This window comes from Pongo abelii, chromosome 4, assembly GCF_028885655.2.
Source record: "Pongo abelii isolate AG06213 chromosome 4, NHGRI_mPonAbe1-v2.0_pri, whole genome shotgun sequence".
Lineage (NCBI taxonomy): Eukaryota > Metazoa > Chordata > Mammalia > Primates > Hominidae > Pongo > Pongo abelii.
Genome location: NC_071989.2, coordinates 166,458,571 through 166,479,849, shown reverse-complemented (window position 1 = coordinate 166,479,849; position 21,279 = coordinate 166,458,571). Strand labels below are relative to the sequence as shown.

Here is a 21,279-nt window from a genome sequence, read left to right as displayed (position 1 = left end):
TTGTTTTTTTTTTAGACTGAGTGTTGCTCTGTGGCCCAACCTGGGGTGCAGTGGCGTGATCTCAGCTCACTGCAGCCTCCGCCTCCCGGGTTCAGGTGATTCTCCTGCCTCGGCCTCCCGAGCAGCTGGGATTACAGGTGCCCGCCACCACACCTGGCTAATTTTTGTATTTTTAGTAGAGACAGGGTTTCACCATGTTGGCCAGGCTGTTCTCGAACTCCCAATCTTAGGTGATCCACCTGCCTTGGACTCCCAAAGTGCTGGAATTATAGGCGTGATCCACCGCGCCCGGCAACAGTGGTGATTTAGATGTGTGGGCTTTGGTAAAGAAAAGGTACAAGGTTACAATAATGCAAATGCAGAAGGCTTGAGATGTTCTAACTTTCTAGACAGGTGTCTTCACTTGGTAACAGACTCCCCTGCCTCCTCTCTGCCACCTCTCCTAAATCAACAGAGACAAAGCAGCCAGGATATGAATACAGTTTATTACAGTTTTCAGACTCCCATATGACACATATCTAAAGCTGAACATTGCAAAGTGACGTTACTAGCAGCAACTCTCCCTAGACAGGAAGGGTTTCAGTTAATTTAGCAATTAGGAGTAAAGACAAACTTACTAGTCATGGTTTTTCTTGTAGCAGCTGGTATATGAGCAGTGAAACTATAGATACATAGAGTCATTCAGGTTTAGCCTTGTCTAAAAAAAACATTAATAAGTTATGGTGCAGAGGAGTATCCCCAGGGTTGCCAAAGAGAAGGCTGATGTCTTTAGATGTCAGTATGAAACAAGCAAATCACTTTCAAGACATGGCTTACTATTTGCTTTACTGTCAGGACAACAGAAAAAGAAGTGGACAGCTACCCTAGATTCTAGCTCACACATAATTCAGCCAGATAATCATCATTTAAATAATACCCCTTGAAATTTTTCAGACTTTTCACAGCTCTAAAAACACAACATCAGACATAACATCACACATTTGTTCCAAAGGACTAAAAATCAAAAGCAATTGCAAAGTATTGGGAATCACTTTTATGGCTTTCCTAAGGGACAGTCCTCATCTTTCCAGGGAGTGTTTTTAAAGAAGCACTAACTCTGGTAGGTTATCAAACTATTTTTTATTATAAATAAATAAAAGACTAACTGAAGGTCTCAGGTGTACTTATTTTTCCCCGCAGATCTTCAAACCATCCAAAACTATTCTTGACAGAGAGCTTTCACTTTTATTAGAGCAGTGCAAGATAACGTACAAACATTTGAAAAACACTCAAAATACTGAGAGTAAAGGAAGCCCAACCCTTCCTCAGAGCCCAGAAAACTGACAGGAACCCCAAAGGCTTATCTTAAATCCATCAATTCAATTTGCCAGAAAGTGCTGACCACCCACCTTTGCAACACAGGGCCCAGGATTCTTGCATTTACAACCACTAAGAAAAGCCTTCTGGGAGAAGAAAAGCACAGACTGGTAAACATAAGTTACTGAAAAAGGGTTGACTGCATTCTATATCTGGCACAGGAAAAAAATTCAAACAGCTGTGAAACCATTTTATTTACACCACGATACTCTTACATGAACCTTGACTTTCCTACAGCAACAGTTTCATTCATAAAAAATACATAAAAGATTGGAAAGCTTTGGGGTAGCACCAGTGACAGCTAGCTGTCATTGAATAGTTTTAATTTTTTCCTAGAGGCAAAATTTAGAGAAAACTTAAAGAAGCAATTTATAGAAATGATTCTATTTCATGATTTTGCCTTTGTCAGCTGCTATGGAAATGGTGCAAGCAGAAATATAAATATCCATTCTGCATCAAGTAAGTTTCTATTTCTTTTTTCTCAAAGGGTAGAAATGGTACATCTCAATTTTTCTAAGGCTTCTGAGGATTAAGGGCAGCTCATCGCTCAGGACTTGACAATTTCTAAAGGAACTCTTGGACTCTTTCACCACAAGGATAGATGGAGCCACTCCTATCCACAACTCATAGCAAGGATCTCTACGCATCTAGATTTTAATGCCAACAGTTTCTTGGCTTCCTGACTTGACATGCACCATGCACAAAGAGCAAGGTACTGACTGGTCTAAGCCACTCTCCCCGGACACTGCTAACTCTGGCTAACCATCTCACAGACATCGTGCCTCTGATCATAAGATGGTCCCTGGCAGGAAGCATAAACACTTCCCAAATACTAGAACAGACAGCCCAAAGTGCAAGTTCTACTAATGGGAGAGTAAAAGAATCACCTCTGTGTACAAAGAATGGCACAGGAAATTGTTGAGTATAAAACCATATCTCCCCTTTCTTATTCACTTGTTATTATCTAACAAAGGTAGATACTTTTGAGAAGACCTCACCAACTACATAAGTATGTCCTGTAAATTGTCTTGAAAACATATTCCCATGTTTAAAGATTACTTTGAAGAACCAAAGTTGAATGTTCAAAAATAAAAACTATTCTTACCAAGTTTCCCAAGCCCAAATCCCTGGAGAATACTAGAAACCAGTTTTGTTGGTTTCTAGTATTTCAGTATTGAGTATTTCAGCTGCATCGAGCCCCCCTCAGGAGAGCTAGTGGGAATTCCCAGACTCCACCATTATGTTCCTCATTTTCTTTCCTTCTCCTGAGGAAGCCTTCAGTTATTTCCATAGCAACTTGTGATAATGTCCTAAATGATCACATTTTTTGAGTAGCACATATATTACTGGGACCTATTTTTTCTTTCTTTTAAACAATATCTTCAATAATAAAGAAAAGGGGGCCGGGCGGGATAGCTCACGCCTGTAATCCCAGCACTTTGGGAGGCCGAGGCAGGTGGATCAACTGAGGTCAGGAGTTCGAGACCAGCCTGGCTAACACAGTAAAACCCCTTCTCTACTAAAAATACAAAAAATGAGTCAGCCATGGTGGCTGATCCAGCTACTCAGGAGGCTGAGGCAGGAGAATCGCTTGAACCTGGGAGGCAGAGGTTGCAGTGAGCTGAGATCGCACCACTGCACTCCAGGCTGGGCAACAAGAGCGAAACTCTGTCTCAAAAAAAAAAAAAAAGAAAGAAAGAAAGAAAAGGGAGTAATCTTTAAAAATGAACTTCTGTTAAAAAGTAATTATCATGCTTTATACAAAACAGCACATTTACTAATTTACTAGATAGAATTCATTCCAGAACCACTGTCCAGACCAAACAAACAAATGGGAACATAGAGCACATAAAATAGATCATACACAGTTTACACATAATTTTCACAGCCAGAATTGTCACGTTGGGCAAAAAATGGTAAATCAATCCTTATACGGCTATATGAAAATTATATGTAAACATAAAAACAGGCATATGTTTAAGTCAGGTTAGATTTAACTAGGCACTGGAATGAATGAAAACTGATTATATTCCTTTGGATTCCAAATTTCTACCTTATTGGGAAAGTAGAGTACATCATTCTAGCTGAAGGATGAGAGGGCGGGCAGATGAGGATAGCCACACAGGTATACGCAGTGTTGCCTGATGATTAAACATGACAACCATTTTGGGAACTGAGATTTCAGATACACTATTTAGAATTTAGACTGGCAGCTTCCAAAGATTACTATTCACTTGAGTTTGTAACCTGGAACCTCTATAAACTTTAGTGCATCTGATCTGGCTCTAGAGTATACTTTACAATGCATTTAAAAATAAAAACAAACAAACAACAAACTTCCACAGATTGCCCTTTCGGGATGTGTCATTTTTAGATGCTCATTCTCCATTTGGTGCTACCACATAAACCCCTTGAAAAGTTCAGGGGATTCTTTCTGATAATGATCAGAAAAGGGTGAGGCCTGGGATATAGCGGCAGCAGCAAAAAAAAAAAAAAAAAAAAAGTTACTCTCCTCTTACTGAAGATACTCTTCTGAGAACTTCCATTGTCCATTAGGAGGAAGGAATGGAATATGGAACAGTTCCAGAAGATATTGCTGCCTTCTGACGATAGTTACAACAGGATCATAACTATGACCCCTAAGATTACTTTTTTTTTTTTTCTTTTTTTGAGACAGTCTTGCTCTGTCACCCAGGCTGGAGTGCAGTGGCACGATCTGAGCTCCCTGCAAGCTCTGCCTCCCAGGTTCACGTCATTCTCCTGCCTCAGCCTCCGGAGAAGCTGGGACTACAGGCTCCCGCCACCACGCCCGGCTAATTTTTGTATTTTTAGTAGAGATGGGGTTTCACTGTGTCAGCCAGGATGGTCTCCATCTCCTGACCTTGTGATCCACCCGCCTCAGCCTCCCAAAGTGCTGGGATTACAGGCGTGAGCCACCGCACCCGGCTAAGATTACTTTTTTATGTAGCACCTGCCTTGCTTCTGTGTCTTATAAAGACACAGAATTCTTACAAAGCTATGAAACAGAGTCAGGGAAAATTACTCATGGCACTTAAACATGTTTAGAGACTGTAAAATGCCTTCATTTTTTTTCCTCAATGCCCCTGTGAGGTAGGTGTCTGTGGGGAAAAAGCTGAGGCACGGAGGGGTTAAGTCTGCTCACCTTTCATTGCATGATGAGCCAGTGGTCCAGCTAGCAGAAGGACCAGGTGTCCCAGCTCCCTAAACTTTATTCACCCTGCTTCTCAGAAGGCTTATTTATGTTACACAACAAATACAGCAGGGGAGTTTTCTTCTCGTACATTTTAACTAGTTGGCTATTTCTTATTCTCACCTTGAACATAAGTTATCTCAGATAAAACCAAATAAAAACAAAACAAAAAAATCAATATTGCCTAACAGTCTGTGTCAAGATGCAGCCTATTCTGCACTAGTGATTGAAAAAGCACAGAATATGATTCAAGTAGAAGTATTTGTGGGTGCTATGGTGTTCCTGTTACTCAAGCCAGGCTGTGAGTAAAATGTCCCTTTAGACACTACCCACTGTACTTTGTAAGAACTTCTTTGGCCTGACACAAGGGAATAAATCTACCCCCCGTTTCATGGTGAAACCATATTCTGAAAGATATTCTACACATGCTGGCCCTGCCTGGAAAGGGGACTCTCAGCCGTGTGATGTGTATTACTGAGTTCATGCACAACTCTTTGAAGCTGGACATGAAGGTCACCATCTCCTGACATAAAGCTCACAGGACAGTTCACACTACGGACAGAGGGGCAATACCACAGGGTACATGCGCTAGCACCATGCCACAGAAGTCAAAGAGAAGGACAAGAAGCCACCCCACAAGCATCTTAGAGTCCCATCTGGTATGCCATTTGCAGAGGCTGCCTCTGGTAAGGGGAAGACTGAAGACGTCCTGTACTCCTTTCCATAATAATAAGAAGGATCAAAACAGAGCACTCATTGCTGGCTGCTTTGTGTATACCACCTATCCAAATTTCACCTCTACATAAGTTGGTAACTTTCCTTGTAGATATTCAAAGATAACACATTTCATTTCTTCATCAAGAGAGAATCATGTCAGGCAAAATTCAAGTTAGTTACAAGATGTGGATGCAGGGCTCCAAGGCGATTTACACCGCTACTCTTAGAATCGAATTCATGAGTACTCAGGGCACTAGCTTTTAGACATGCAATACTTCTTTTTGAGACTTTTCTTTCCCCTATAGTATGTAAAAAGTAAATTCCACTCATATGGTGACCCCCAAGTCTAATGGAAGATCAGATATTTGGTTTCAGGGTCTGAAGTAAATCACGATACCAAATCAGATGCATGTATCTATGTATGCTTTTTGCCTTGATATTAATGCAAACGCCCGCCCTCCCAAGGCCTGTCCTCCCCTTGAGCTCATCTTCCAGGGGGCTGAGCCTGCTCTGTCCTCTGCATATGCAGGACCAGAGGGAATCATTCCAACTCAGAGTTTCACTGGGATACTAGGATACGGCATAGCAGCAATTCATGCACTTTATTTCTAAAAACCAAAGCTCAGGCTGAGCTGGTCACTGTGCAAGATGAACCAGCAGGACATTCTCGCCTCGAATGAAAATCTGATTTATGTGTCGAGTGAATACCTGCTGGTAATCCACTTTGGGCTTTCGCTTTTTCTTACGGGACTGGCCTCTGGAAAGGGTGGTAACCCTGGAAAAGGTACCTCCCACACTGGAGCCTTCTGTCCGTGTAGTCCTCCCTGACAGCTCTGACCTGGACTCCTCCCTTGCAGAGGCCTGCAGGGAAGAAGGGACAGAGCGGGAACGCCTGTGTGAGCCCCGGTCAGTGTCTGCTCTTCCCCACACTGAAGCCAACTTCCAAGTGGATGTCTGTGAGTATCTAGACAGAGTGGAATCTTCAACTGCAGACTTAGAATCTGCTTCCTTCTTGGAGGAATCTTGAAGTTTCAGCCGATCAAATAGCTATAAAAAAAAATAACCGATAAATATTAGCCTTCTCTTTAGCCTTCATTACTCTCTTTCAACATACAGAAAAAGACCAAATTCTTTAATTATGTTCTGTGGACTCCTTGCTTTGCAATTTTTTAAAAGTTAGTAATAAATCTCCTTTTTTTTTTTTTTTTTTTGGAGATGGAGTCTCACTCTGTCACCCAGGCTGGAGTGCAGTGGCGCGATCTCAGCTCACTGCAACTTCCGCCTCCCAGGTTCAAGCAATTCTCCTGCCTCAGCCTCCCAAGTAGCTAGGACTACAGGCGCCTGCCACCCTGCCCAACTAATTTTTGTATTTTTAGTAGAGATGGGATTTCACCGTGTTAGCCAGGATGGTCTCGATCTCCTGACCTCATGATTCACCCGCCTCAGCCTCCCAAAGTGCTGGGATTACAGGCATGAGCCATCACACCTGGCCATAAATTTCCTATTTCTAACTATAATGCACATAATACATATGTCAAGAGAAAAGGCTTATTTCTGTGGTATAAAGCTGAAAGACTTTCAAGTGTTGTAAGAGGCAACTTGCTCCTCAAATAATATGCAGGTTACAAGCACAGACTCACTTGAGATTCACTGGAAGCATGAAAAGAGAAACTAAGGAAGACCTTGGTACAGGCACAGCTGGTTTATAGCAACAGAGATTTCCCTCTAGGAAATCCTAGTCACTGGGCTCAGGGATCTTAATTCCTAAGCTGCAAAGCACGATGGCTACTCAGGAGGTCAGGGGGAAACTGCTTACCCTAGTGAGAGTCAGTGAAGAATCCCGTTCATATGCTTTGCCTAGGACAGGTTTTCGGTAGGTCTCATCCACATCAGTAAGTGCCTAGAGGAACAGCCCAAAAGGAAAAACATTAGACAGAATTAAAAATATTATTTGTATAGCTTTTTCAGGGGGAAAAAAAAAGGCAGAGTAACATCTATTCAGAGCAGAACTACACTTAACAGGTGACTCAGCTCCTAGGCAGAAGAAAATGGTGACACCTGGTACCTTCTGTGTAATATTTTTAAACTGCTATCACCATATAAGATGGGTTTCACCTATGGATGGTAAGGGCCTTTATGACTGCATGGTAGAAGGTCTTAAATTTCAGTGTGCAAGAATATCTAGGAGGTTTATTAAAATACGAACCCAAAGCTATTCTGCTGCAGATTCTGTTTTGCTAGGTCTGGGATGAAGCCCAGGAACCTTTTGTTTCAACCAGAAGCCCCAGGTGATTCTGATGCAGGATGGCTTTAGATCCCACTTTGAGGAACATTACTGCTTCTTTACCCACTTCAGTTTCTATGTCTTATGAAAGCAATTAACAGAGATTAACCAGGGTTACACACAGAATTGCTGGTGAGTTCTCATCACCGAGAGCAACCTCGACAGGACAGCTGTTAGGACCAAATGAGAAGTAGAAGACAAATTCCTTTGAAAAGTGTAAATCACCCTACAAATAGAAGCTGACAGTACTGTTATAATCACCACTATCATCTAACACATTCTCTTCAACTCTTTCCTTCAAAGGTAAAATTGTCATAATAAAACATTTTTCCCTGCATTTTGGAAATGAGAAAACTGAGGCTCAGAGAATTATCTTGCTTACAGTCACACAGTTACCAAGTGATGATGCTAGGATTCAAATTCCATAATGGTTAAAAACATGGTTTTAGGAGTTAGGCCGAGGAAAAAGTTTGGCACTTCCACTTACTAACAGTGTGATCTGCGACCGATATTCCAATCTCTCTAGAATCAACTTCTTCATTTGTGAAATGGAACAGTAATAGTACCCACAACTCATTCATTGAGATAATATATAAAGCCCTCAGTATAGTATCTGGCACATAGCAGGTACTCAATATACGTTAGCAGCTATTGTTCTTATCCAGGAGGATGCGTGGATGGGGATAAAGCACAGGGAAAAGGAAAGTTGGAGACAGAAGACCATATGGAAAAGAAACACCAGAAAGCTCTGGTGGTTCTTTTTTTTTTTTTTTTTTTGACAGAGTCTTGCTCTGCCACCCGGGCTGGAGTGCAGCGGCATGGCGTGATCTCGGCTCACTGCAACCTCCGCCTCCCGGCTTCAAGCAATTCTCCTGCCTCAGCCTCCTGAGTAGCTGGGATTACAAGCTCGTGCCACCATGTCTGGCTAATTTTGTATTTTTAGTAGAGATGGGGTTTCCCTATGTTGGCCAGGCTGGTCTTGAACTCCTGGCCTCAGGTGATCCGCCTGCCTTGGCCTTCCAAAGTGCTGGGATTACAGGCATGAACCACCGCGTGCGGCCTAGTGGTTCTTAACTACCTCAAATTATAGTTGTGCTATTACATATCCCCTCTCTCCTACAAATGTCTAGAAAAAAAGACAGTAAGCCTCTAGAAGGCTAGGAAGTGTGGCACACTCCCTCATTATAAAACCACCATGTGGCCAGGCGCAGTGGCTCATGCCTGTAATCCCAGCACTTTGGGAGGCTGAGGCAGGCGGATTATCTGAGGTCTGGAGTTCAAGACCAGCCTGGCCAAGATGGTGAAACCCTGTCTCTACTAAAAATACAAAAATCAGCTGGGCATGGTGGCGGGGGCCTGTAATCCCAGCTACTCAGGAGGTGGAGGTTGCAGTGAGCTGAGATTGTACCACTGCACTCCAGCCTGGGTGACAAGAGCAAAACACTGTCTCAAAAAAAAAACAAAACAAAAAAGACACCATGCAAAATGCTTTGTTTACTGATGTCTGCTTCACCTCTATTCTTATTTACCTTCCCATGTACTGTAGAGTGCAAGTTCCTTTCTGAAACTTTTGCACCTAGCATGGGGTTCAGCCAAAGTGGGAAGTCAATAAATGTTTTTCTTAATTAATGAAAGAATGGTTGGTAGAAAATCAACTAAAAATTACTAAACCGATAAAATAATTGGTCCTTAAGGCTGGGTTTCTCAACCCTGGCACTAATGACTTTTCAGATTGGAAAATTCTTTGTTGTTGAGGGACTCTCTTGTGTGTTGTAGACTGTTTAGCAGCAACCCTGGCCTCTCTACCTATTAGATGCCAGTAGTACCCCCTCCTACAGTGGTGACAATAAAATGTCCCCAGACATTGACAAATGCTCCTGGGAGTGAAGGAAGAACAAAATCACGTTGGTTAAGAGACACTGCCTTAAGGAGAAGGAAGCAATAAAAAGACCTTTTTTGTTGTTGCCCAAAAGTATGCAAAAATTCTAGCTCTTCTGAGAAGTTTTTTTGGGTTTTACTTAATGCAGTTACTCAGGTCCTTTAAATATATAGAAGATGTAATCTGTAGGAGGTTCTCCAGCCCCTTGAGAAAGGCTTAATTACCATATTCCAGAACTTGTCAAATGCAACAAGGAAGCCTGTACAGACTCCCCGAAGTCCCTTGAAAGTGCGGATGTGAACATTAACCTTCACCCCCTCGCGGATACAGCGATGGAGTTCACCCAGAGGGCTGCCTTCATGCACTGAAACAAGAGAAGAACAGTCAGGACAGTTTTAATATCTGCCCTCATTCCCAGAATTAAGCCACGACCATCCAACTTCGGCCAGTAACATGAGGCCCATGGTAGAGTGACAATCTCACTATTGGAACAGGAAGGTCCAATGGGCAACATGGCTCGTACGGCCAACACACACTGACACGAGACTAGATTCCAACAGAATGTGGATCATCCATATGTATGGATATCAGCCAAATGTTTCACTACCAGTATATCTCTTATTCCACGATGTTACTGATTCTAAGATGCACTATCACTTAACTTTTTGGGTTGGCAGGGTGCGGTGGGCGGATCACCTGAGGTCAGGAGTTTGAGATCAGCCTGGCCAACATGATGAAACCCCATCTCCACTAAAAATACAAAAATTAGCCAGGCATGGTGGCCCATGCCTGTAATCCCAGCTACTCAGGAGGCTGAGGCAGGAGAATGGCTTGAACCCAGGAGGTGGAAGTTGCAGTGAGCCAAGATCACACTATTGCACTCCAGCCTGGGCAACAGAGCAAGACTCCGTCTTGAGAAACACACATGCGCGTGCGAAAACATTAAATGTATATATTAACAGCGAGATCCTTCTCAATTCTGTGCCTTAAGACAATTCATGAATCACATATCCAGCTTGAGTCTCCCGCCCCAAAAAAACACCTTGTTTACATGTTCAAAGGAAACAAACTGCACTCTGACCTTAAACATGTGTAATCCTGTCAGAAAGAAAGGCCTTTGACCCCACCAAAGCTACTCCATGCACAAGCTTTCTGGAGTCACTAGTGTTTCTGGGAGGAAAAGCACTGGTTCTAGCCCAAGCCCTGATGGTGTAAAAGGCACCTGCTTAGTATCTGACTCCTATGACACTACTAATAAGCATCATGTGAAAAGAGTAGGATAATGACTCATGGGAAGAATATTGAGACTATAAATTTCAGCTTTTATTATGAAGGATTCTCTTCTCAGAGCGTGGGAGGAAAGATGAATTTTATTTTTATTATTTCATGTTAACTCAGCTCTCACAATATGCTGGCTATGGTATATAAAACCTCCCAAAAGAAAACCATACACATTCTTCTTTTTTCCTCAGACAGGGTCTCGCTGTCACCCAGGATGGAGTGCAGTGGCACAATCACGGCTCACTGCAGCCTTGACCTCCCCGGCTCAAGCGATCCCCCTAGCTCAGCCGACTGAGTAGCTGGGACTACAGGCACGCACTACACGCCCCCAATCTCTCTTTCTCGTGCGTACACAGTCTCACTCTTTCCCAAGTTTGCAACGCAAAATTCTGTAGAAAGTTTGTTTTTGGTCAGGTCTTAGAAGTCTGGATATATAGAGTATTTGGCATTGACAGTAAACAAATGAAAAATCTCTCCTGCTTTGTTTCTAGTGACATAAAGGAGAACAACAGTCCTGCACTTCAGTTTGGATAACTAAATTGGTTCCTCCTGAAGCCACCTTATCCCTCTGTCATGAATTGGCTTATAAACAATGGCTGTGATAAATTAATAAAAGATTCTTAGAAGAAAATGACTTAACAGACTAGCAGGAGGAGTTTATGTCAGATTAACGGTATGGGAATAAGTCGGAGTTGGAAGCGACATGAAGCAGTGACTCTGGAAAAGACCATGAGAATTCTGGTCTGACCAGCATCATTTACCTCTCTTCTAGCAGTATCTTAAAGTCCTTTGTACATTTGCTAGCTAAGGGTGTGTGTGTGTGTGTGTGTGTGTGTGTGTGTGTGTGTGAGCGTGTGCGTGCATATGTGTTATAGGCCATATTAAATCAAGCATTCAAGCATTGTAAACAACTTTCAGGTCATTATAACTAGTTGTGTGAACCTGATGAATAACTTTTTCTTTAAGTTCCAAATTTCCTCATTCATAAAATGAGGTTAAGATAGTTAACTTGTAGCTTTATTTCAGGACTAAGTCCCAATAACTCAATTTCTTAGAAACTGATCACATGCCTGCATTATTTCCTTTCCTACACATACAAATATACTGCCCCCTGCCCTACAGATGTATGTTTATACAAAGAGTGGAAAGACTATTTTTTTCTAACCTGGAAAAAAACAGGGACATTACTTCTTTCCCACACCTCCAAAAACAGAGAGAAAGGGCAAGCAGGTATCTTAGCAACAGTCTCTTACTCTAATTAAATAGATGGCAAATTCAGGTCTTTCAATTGGTCTTTCTCAAATGTGTACCTTTAATTTTTTTCTTCCAAAGATTTAATAAGGTGTAATTCCAGGAAGCATTGCTCTCCTTGTATCTTCGTGTGATCAAAAGTACAACACTAGCACCACCTATCAGAGCAAACCGCCAAGGCAAAAATGAGCTCTCCGTTGTGAATCAGAGTGCACATTCTCTTTCCAGCCATCTCTGTGGCAAGCTCCAAATGGATATGAGTCAGGTTTCTATGACAAAATATGACCAAAAAGCATACGCCTTATCTTTGGAGAAAGTTACTCTTCCAATCCCCTTCTCTACTGCCACACCCTTCCAGATCCAGGTCATTTTCAGCTCCACTCTTCCTTCTTCTGCTACATGTAAATTATACCATCATAGCCTGATTTTAAAATAACTGTTCTCAATCATGCCCTTCTTTAAAGACCTAAAACTTACCTCTTACAGGAACTCTTGTTTTCCTTAGAAAGAAATATTTAATAGGAATGTAGGAACAGAAGCCATGTCTGCGTCTCAGGTGGCAGCAAAACAAGATGGTGGATCCCCGTGCCATGACCCCCAGATGCAGGGCTTATATGCTACAGGGAAAGGGTGATTCAGAAGGGATGTGTAGGACAATTGAAGTAAGATAACGTCAAGGTTGTTCTCATGTAAGGACAGGAGTTACAGTAAGTACACGCTCTTACACAAGAAACAACAGACAAACTGGAAATCTTAGAGGCCTTCCCAGAAGTGGGTTTAATCAGAAGTCAACATGGTGGACTGGCATTCAAGATGGAGTTGCTTTAGCCTCCACAACCACCTATTCAAAGAAGATTTAAGGACAAAACTGTATCTACATATATATCTCCAAATATACAAAGTTATTAGCTCATTAGGGCATAGGCAGCTCCCCAGATTCCATAACCTATTAAGGGCCCAGAGAAATGAAACCACAAACTCTAACAGTCACCTTACGAGTCTGCAATGGAAAAATATTTTTTCTTTTCTCTGAAAATAGTTTTAGTTGCCATTCTATAGAAGGGTGCCATGACAGATTTAAAGTACAATATTTGAATCAGTGACCCGGCAAAGGCACATCAGCGTCTTCCCTATTGTGATGCTATGTCAAACTGGCCTAAACACACACACACACACACACACACACACACACAGAGCAGTGTGTTGCAGAAACCATCTGAGACTATTCCTTAGTTGCACTGGAGACAGCTGACTGGAAACAGCTGCAATGAGCTGAGAAAAGTGACAAGGCTGAATTTTAAGCTTGGCCTTTTCTGAAGCCTAAGTACCGCTGTTCTCAGTTTTATGTAAGTCATACTCATGCCCTTTTGGCAGCCTCTGTGTAACAGAGATGCTGTTCAAATCTGAGAGTTCATTTTACTGCGTATGCAGGGCTCAGATGTTCTTGATTTTGCCTATTTTCTTGCTCTTTATTTGCAGGTAGTGAAGTCAAAGTTATCCAAAGAGTATCACTTTATTAAAATGAAAACATCAAGACACCATATTGTGGGAAATTATTTCAGCAATCAAAGTAAACTACAACAACAGGACTCGAACAAATTTTCAATCATGGTATCATGTCAGAGGCCCAATAAATCAGGTTTGTTTTGAAATCCTTCTCAGCAGGATGTGTGCGAGTAAAAGGACTGCGTAGGCTCCCTGCAGGAGAACTGAATTTGGAACTAGAGACAAGCCATTCACCTAGACAATGGTCTAGGAGGCAAACCCTGCATGTCACATGCATTTTGGATTGACCACACACACTTGTTCACACCGGCACAGGGTGCACACCAACACACCTGTAGCTAAAACAAAGTAATGATAACACTTTTTCTTACAGCTTTATAATGTCAAGACGTGAGCTTGAACACGTTCATTTCACAGTGTTCATTTCACAGCGACAGATATACCTAGAAAAAGCTTGCTTGAAGCACAATTATAAACTAGAACCACCGTGGGCTAGGTATGGTGCTGCGATACTAAGGAGAAATATAGACACTAGAATTATGTGGAAAAGAGGATAATGCTCTTTAGTCTTGTCTTACCATCTCTATAGGCATGTCAATATTAAAAAGCAGGAAAAGCAATTACATTCCACTTGCAAGTAGAGCTTGTGTGTGAGTTCTTTGTGGTATCAAGTGATGGCTTAGGCTTAATGATTACGAAAAACCTTTCCTCCTATGCTTTTTTCTTCCTTAGTATTCCCAGTATTGCAACAGCCTCCTATACTTTTATTATTACTTTTTTTTGAGACCTCTTATCACCTCTGTAGACGTCCCTATGATGTCCCTATGATCTCGGCTCGCTGCAGCTTCCACCTACAGGGTTCAAGCGATTCTCGTGCCTCATCCTCCTGAACAGCTGGAACTACAGGCAGATGCTGCCATGCCCAACTAATTTTTGTATTTTTAGTAGAGACAGGGTTTCACCATGTTGGCCAGGCTGGTCTTGAACTCCTGGTCTCAAGTGTTCTGCCCGCTTCGGCCTCCCAAAGTGCTGGGATTACAGGTGTGAGCCACTGTGCCTGGCTACTTTTAAAATTTTATTACTGCAAGGAAAAGAATACGACTGCTCCACAAGGGAATTCAAAGAGATTCTATGACAGAGATACAAAGTGAAATATTTTACAGTTAAAACACCATTATACTTAATTTTGCACTCCTTGTTTTTTCATAAACATTCCACACTGTCCTGTCTGTGAACTTGGATGGGTAACTTGGATCTGAATTGATGAAATACATCATTTTAAAGTCAGCGACAAAATGTAGCTCCTCATGTATTCTTCATTATGTTTCACTGATGATATGACCTAACAAAGCTTCTGTTTGCTGTTATAGCCTGATGGAACTTACATTTTATGTAAATATTTTGCAAAGGATTATGCATTCTCAAATGCATATGCATTTTTTTCCAGAAAGCATTTGTATATGTCCACAAATAGTATTATCTTACTGGTATCTATATTTTGATTTTCCTGAGCAACTGTATCCAATCAGAGTTTAGAGTAGGCATATATTTTTTTAAATTAAAACTGTGGCATACATATAAAACATACCTAGTTCTTTTTTTTTTCCCCCTTCTAACTTTTGTTTTTGGATCAGGAAGTACACGAAAGGTTTGTTGCATGTGTAAATCGTGTGTCACTGGGGTTTGGTGCACAAATTATTTTGTCACCCAGGTAGTGACCATAGTACCCGATAGGTAGTTTTGTGATTCTCACCCTCCTCCCACCCTTCACCCTCAAGTAGGAACTCTTTCTTGAATGAATCCAATCCTCACCCATGTTTCTGTTGTTTTCTTGCTTTCTGAAGGTCATCAACTCTGTGTGACGTCAACGCCTTTCTCTCATGTACACTCAACTGTCTGCAGTGCCATGGTGAAAATTTTCAGTATGTAGGGCATATTCTCTGAGATCTTGATTCCAGGGATATATACTTAATCATAAGAAGTTGACAAAGCTGGTCTTCACACAGTCATACCATTACAGTAAAGTGTTCTATAGGGAAAGCTAAAACCACCCACCACATAGCAATACACAGGAATATTCCTTTCCCTTGACAATCTTGGTAGCAAAGCAATAACTGGTAAAATAGAAATAAATGTTGCAATGAGACTTGGAGTGCATTTCAACTACCTAATGGTGGCAAACTGCATAGGCAAATTAAGGTCCCCCAAACTGCTCTCATTTTGGGAACACGCATACTGTCTTTGTGTTACAGCCCGGCAAGCAGGCCGGGGTAAATCCTAGCTTGGGCAGGGATGCTGTGGCATGGTAAGACATCCAACAAAGGCACACGGAACAGCACACAGCGTTTCAGGATGTTGTCTCTTAATAAACAAATTTCTAGGAATGAAGCAAAACAGTCCCTTGCTTGGCACACCTCTCCATCCAAAAGACAGTGACTTAATAAGGTAACAATTTAATTATCAGGATACAGATGCTCTGAATGGCTAAGTAGGTCATTGTGTTCACAGGGCAGATGTCAGAACTGCTTGCCAGATGACAAGAGATAACCCTAGGCTGTTTTTATTCCATTTATACAAGACCTAACTCACACATTAGAGCCTCTGTTTACAGCTTTATTCTAAGGATCTATTAGGAGGCTCCAAGAAATTCCCTCGTGCCATTTACACCTTTAGAACTTAAAATAACCTGCACATATGGTAATATGAGCCTGACAGATACAGTCCTGCACCCAGCCAGGCAGAGTGGCTGTAAAACAGCGTCTGTGTTTTAGTGGCATTCTGTACCTGCTGCATTTCAGCACTTGTGACTTTGTAATGTGAACATATGTGTATCAAGACCCTGCAGCCCTTCTGCTTATCGCACTCGAGAAGGAGCTGTCAATGTACAGGGGTTGTGGGATTATGCGCCTGTGCTATCTGAACAGATCTCCCCACACTCCATCCGATCATCCTCAAATCCCACTGACCAAATACTCTCCTTCCCCTAATATTGGCTGTGCTCTCCCCCACGTCTCCCGTTTTCCGCCCCATCTTACCTCTCACTGTGGTCTCTAAGACCTCTCATCACCTCTTTAGACGTCCCTATGATGTCCCCCAAACTCTGTAGCCCCGCCACCTCGCCAGGTCCTCCATCAATCCTGTAGACCCTCTCGGCAGGCTCACCACCTCTGTGACCCTTCCATGGACCCCGATTACCGCTGAAGACCTTTCCCACGGCTTCTTATCACCACTACAGCCTTACTACTCTCCCTCTGTTGCTCCTACAGCCCCTTTTCGTACTCAGGGTGACCCTCCCCACGCCCTCATTACCCACATTACTCAAGCAGATCCACCCCATAGTCACTGATGATCCCCGCAAATCTTCACCAAGGCGCTCCCACAATACGTGCAGACCCGCGCCCGGCCACCGCCGCCCCGCAGACGCCCCTCGGCAGCCAGCTTCCGGACGGCGGCTGCCCCGCTTCCCGCCCGGCCCGCGGACTTACAGGGCATTCGCGTGAGCACGTTGCGTGGCGCCTTCCTGCTCCGACCCGGACCCCTCCGGCCCGCTCCTGCGGCCCCGTCCCCTTCCTCTTTGGCCACCATGAGACGGCGGAGGCGCTGGATGCGCTCGGGGTCCGGGGCGGGCGCGTCCGGGCGGCGGCGAGTCCTACCCGAGGGCCCGGGCGCGGCGGGAACCCCCGAGCCCGCGGCCGCGCCCCGAGCCCGCCCGCGCCCGCGCCCGCCGCCCCGGACTCCGGTCCTGAGGAAGCTCTCGTACTCCGCCACGTTGTTGAAGCAGGGGGCATTGGGGTAGGGAATGGGAGGCAGGCGGGGCGCGTACAGGGCCAGCAGCGGGTCGAAGCTGTCAGAGCTGACATCCAGCCGCGGGCTGGGCGGGCGCGCGGGGCTCCCGGCGCCAGCCGACCTCGCCCCCCGCTCCCGCTCCTCCATGTTTGAAAGGCCCGCAGGCCGAGGCCGATGGGAAGAAGGAACGGAGCCGCCAGAGGGCGGCACTGCGCAGCCGCGGCGCGGGGTTGCACTGCGCCGACGAGGCCGCCGGAGGGCAGCACCTGTCCTCGTTCCACCCGGGCCGGGGGGCGTGGTACGCGGCTCCGACCAGCCCGCGCCTCGCACCGCTTCCGCCCATAGCTGACAGGTTAACGCTGTCGACTGCTGCTTGACCTGCTCCAATGCAGTTTCCCCGTCTATATCATTATCACTTAGGGTGTTTGTTAATACTCCGGGTTCCCCGGGAATGAGCTCGGGATCGCATCCTAGCTTGAGCTGGCAGGAAACGTCTGGAGGAAGGCAATGAATGTCTCAGTTTGCTTCCATGCTGAGTACTACTGATAGGGTGGGAAGAATAGCCTACCTGGGCTCAAAGTATTTAGCGTCTTTCTCGTCTGAAATATGATATAAATAGCACCTACCTTATAGAACTGACCTCAGGATGGAGAGATACTGCCTACAGAGCTCATAATAGATGCATGTCAGCCAATACTGGGTGTCTGTCCTCCATTTCCTATACCCTGTGCATAAACAAATTTGTGCTTAGTATCAAAGAAAATTCATTATATCACTGTCTTTCTAAGCATTGCTAACCAATTGGAAGAAACGAGGATCCAGCTCTTGGAGGAAACTATGGAAAATTCCCAAGACCTGATCATACCACTTGCTACTTTATAGTCTCAGTTCGGCAAAATATTTTTTGGTTGATTTAAAATGACAGTCTACTCTTCGCGGAAGGCCCAGATATAACCTTCTCATCCAGCAGAGCCAAAATGTTTCCCCTCACCTACAGGCCACACATCACTTGCCCGTCACCACATTCTCAAACTGCCATCAACTAGTATTCTCTGTACTAATTGCTTTGTGTACATTTCAGTTTCCTTAAGACTTAGGAAGTCCAAGAGAATACTGGAGAGTACCTTAGAGAGCAAGATGAAAATTAATATACAACTGTGAAATATACCTTGGGATTAATGCATACTACAGCAAAGATAAAACCATCAAGCAGGCCGGGCGCGGTGGCTCACGCCTGTAATCCCAACACTTTGGGAGGCCGAGGCGGGTGGATCACGAGGTCAGGAGTTCAAGACCACCCTGGCCAAGATGGTGAAACCCCGTCTCTACTAAAAATACAAAAAATTAGCTGGGCGTGGTAGCATGCGCCTGTAATCCCAGCTATTCTGGAGGCTGAGGCAGAGATATTGCTTAAACCTGGAGGGGCGGAGGTTGCAGTGAGCCGAGATCGCGCCACTGCACTCCAGCTGGGGTGACAGAGTGAGACTCCATCTCAAAAAAAACAAAACCCATCAAACAGTGGCTTCTAATTAGTAGCAGTACAGGTTTCTTTATGGCACAGGTTTTGAACCCAGCTTATCACTTTGTTCAAAACCCCCTGCCTGAATAAAAAACTCAAAGCTGCAGAACTGCTGGCAATTCAACAAATGAGTGCTCATCCCCACATCATATGGCAAAACTGAGTGATAGCCTTTATAGTGTCATTTAAGACCCACAGAAAGCACGTTTCTCTGGGTGGTTTTCTTGAAAATTTGTACTCTAATGCCTACTTGTATTTTGATATAAAATGCTGTCAACTTACCATTAAGTTAAAATTGCCAATCAAGAGCTACATTATCTTACTTCCCACCCAGCCTATCACAGTATACCGAGGGCCTTGCTGCCCAAAGTGCTGTATATTGACAACCACACATATCAGAAGCCTTTGGGGCTAAAAATCAGATTGCTGGCTGGGCGTGATGGCTCACGCCTGTAATCCCAGCACTTTGGGAGGCTGAGGTGGGCGGATCACGAGGTCACGAGTTTGAGACCAGCCTGGCCAATGTAGTGAAAACCCCCGTCTCTACTAAAAATACAAAAATTAGCCAGGCATGGTGGTGCATGCCTGTAGTCCCAGCTACTCAGGAGGCTAAGGCAGTAGAATCACTTGAACCTGAGAGGCAGAGGTTGCAGTGAGCTGACAGAGCGAGACTCCATCTCAAAAAAAAAAAAAAAAATCAGATTGTTGAGCTTCAAACCTTCCTGGGGGCTGGGAAGAGCCAAAAATGTGCATTTTAAACAAGCATTCCAAGTAATTTTTTTTTGCATCCAGAAGTTTGTGAACCACTGCTATGATGAGGGCATGTGTATCCTGGGCTACCCAGAGATATACACCAAAGTTAGATTTCATATAGTCTATTTGTCTAAGAAAAATAAACAAAAAAGCAGGCCAAAGGAGTTGACATCTTTATTTCTTTCCTCAAAGAGATTTTAGCAATTACCAAACAAGAACCCTATCTCCTCTTTCTGTGGAGTGAGAACAGGAAGGGAAAAAATGGCATCGACAGATGGGTTGTCAATTAGTGAGGGATGAGGCCAGCCATCGCCCTTTCAAAAATACATTTTCTTCTTAGATGTAAATTCTGCAGTGCAAGACGAGGCACTGGGACACGGGCTGTCTCTTAATTTTTTTTTTTTTTTTAAAGACAGTTTTGCTCTGTCACCCAGGCTGGAGTGCAGTGGCATGATTTCAGCGCACTGCAACCTCCACCTACCAGGTTCAAGCAATTATCCTGCTTCAGCCTTCTGAGTAGCTGGTATTGCAGGCACATGCCACCACGCCCAGCTAATTTTTCTATTTTTAGTACAGACTGGGTTTTGCCATGTTGGACGTGCTGGTCTTGGACTCCTGGCCTGAAGTGATCTACCTGCCTCAGCCTCCCAAAGTGCTGGGATTACAGGTGTGAGCCACCATGCCCAGCCGTGTCTTTTTTTTTTGAGATGGAGTTTCGCTCTTGTTGCCCAGGCTGGAGTGCAATGGCACAATCTTGGCTCACTGCAACTTCCGCCTCCTGAGTTCAAATGATTCTCCTGCCTCAACCTCCCAAGTAGCTGGAATTACAGGCATGCACCACCATGCCCAGCTAATTTTTTGTATTTTTGGTAGAGACGGGGGTTTCTCCACGTTGGTCAGGCTGGTCTCGAACTCCCGACCTCAGCTGATCTGCCTGCCTGGGCCTCCCAAGGATTACAGACATGAGCCACTGCACCCAGCCTCTTAATTCTTAATAGGGCCAAATAATCCTTTCCCTCCGAAATATAAAACCAGGACAAGAGAAAAATGTGAGTTCTCTCACCACCTATTCCCACTACCTTCCTCCTTCAGAGGCCAAGTTTGGCTGCATGTGATGATCCCTGCTGCTCTCTGCTGCTGCTCACCCATCTCCACTGACCCAACAGAAGGTGGTGCTATTAATATTATGACTCCTCTGACACCTGCTACCTGTCGATTAGCAGAGGATGTTTACCCCTCTGCTCTTGAAATCAAATGTCATTTTTCTGATTACATAGAGGCTACGTGAGAATCTTTTTCAGGAAGTCTAATAGGAAAGTGACTTTTAAAACTGAAATGTCTTGAGTACATGGGGTAAATGTTTCTTCATCCTCATTCACTCATTCTTGTTTCTTTCTCTCATATATACACGTAATTCTGTTTCTTCTTAGAAAGAGGTAAATGGCCTTGGCAACTATGCCCCTGGCTAGAAGATGATGATCACGCTGACAACTCCATTAAATCAATCCACAGAATGTGTACGCAAGGACACTGAAGCCACTACTCATTTGTTCAGCCAAAGTTGCCAACTTAGAGATTGGCACAAAGCCCCGAGTTTTCCCTGCAATTCCTGAATTCAGAGGTACCACGCAGGCATTAACCCATATTTATCTTGAGGTCTGCCAAAGATGAATGCAAGTAGATGGGTGGCAGAGGTGAGATTTTCAAAGTCAGTGGGTTTTCTGGTTAAGAACAGG

The 21,279-nt window shown here is 43.9% G+C and overlaps 1 protein-coding gene across 1 annotated transcript; it reads right to left on the bottom strand.

Annotated features, from left to right (window-relative positions):
- Positions 1 to 466: 466 nt before the first annotated feature.
- Positions 467 to 17,458, bottom strand: LSM11 (LSM11, U7 small nuclear RNA associated). The gene is made up of 4 exons (XM_009241246.3): positions 16,971 to 17,458; positions 9,672 to 9,811; positions 7,101 to 7,184; positions 467 to 6,331 (listed from the first exon to the last, which is right to left on the bottom strand). Exons 1-4 carry the CDS (start codon positions 17,416 to 17,418, stop codon positions 5,921 to 5,923), a joined length of 1,083 nt encoding a protein of 360 aa, XP_009239521.2. The 5' UTR covers positions 17,419 to 17,458; the 3' UTR covers positions 467 to 5,920.
- Positions 17,459 to 21,279: the final 3,821 nt, after the last annotated feature.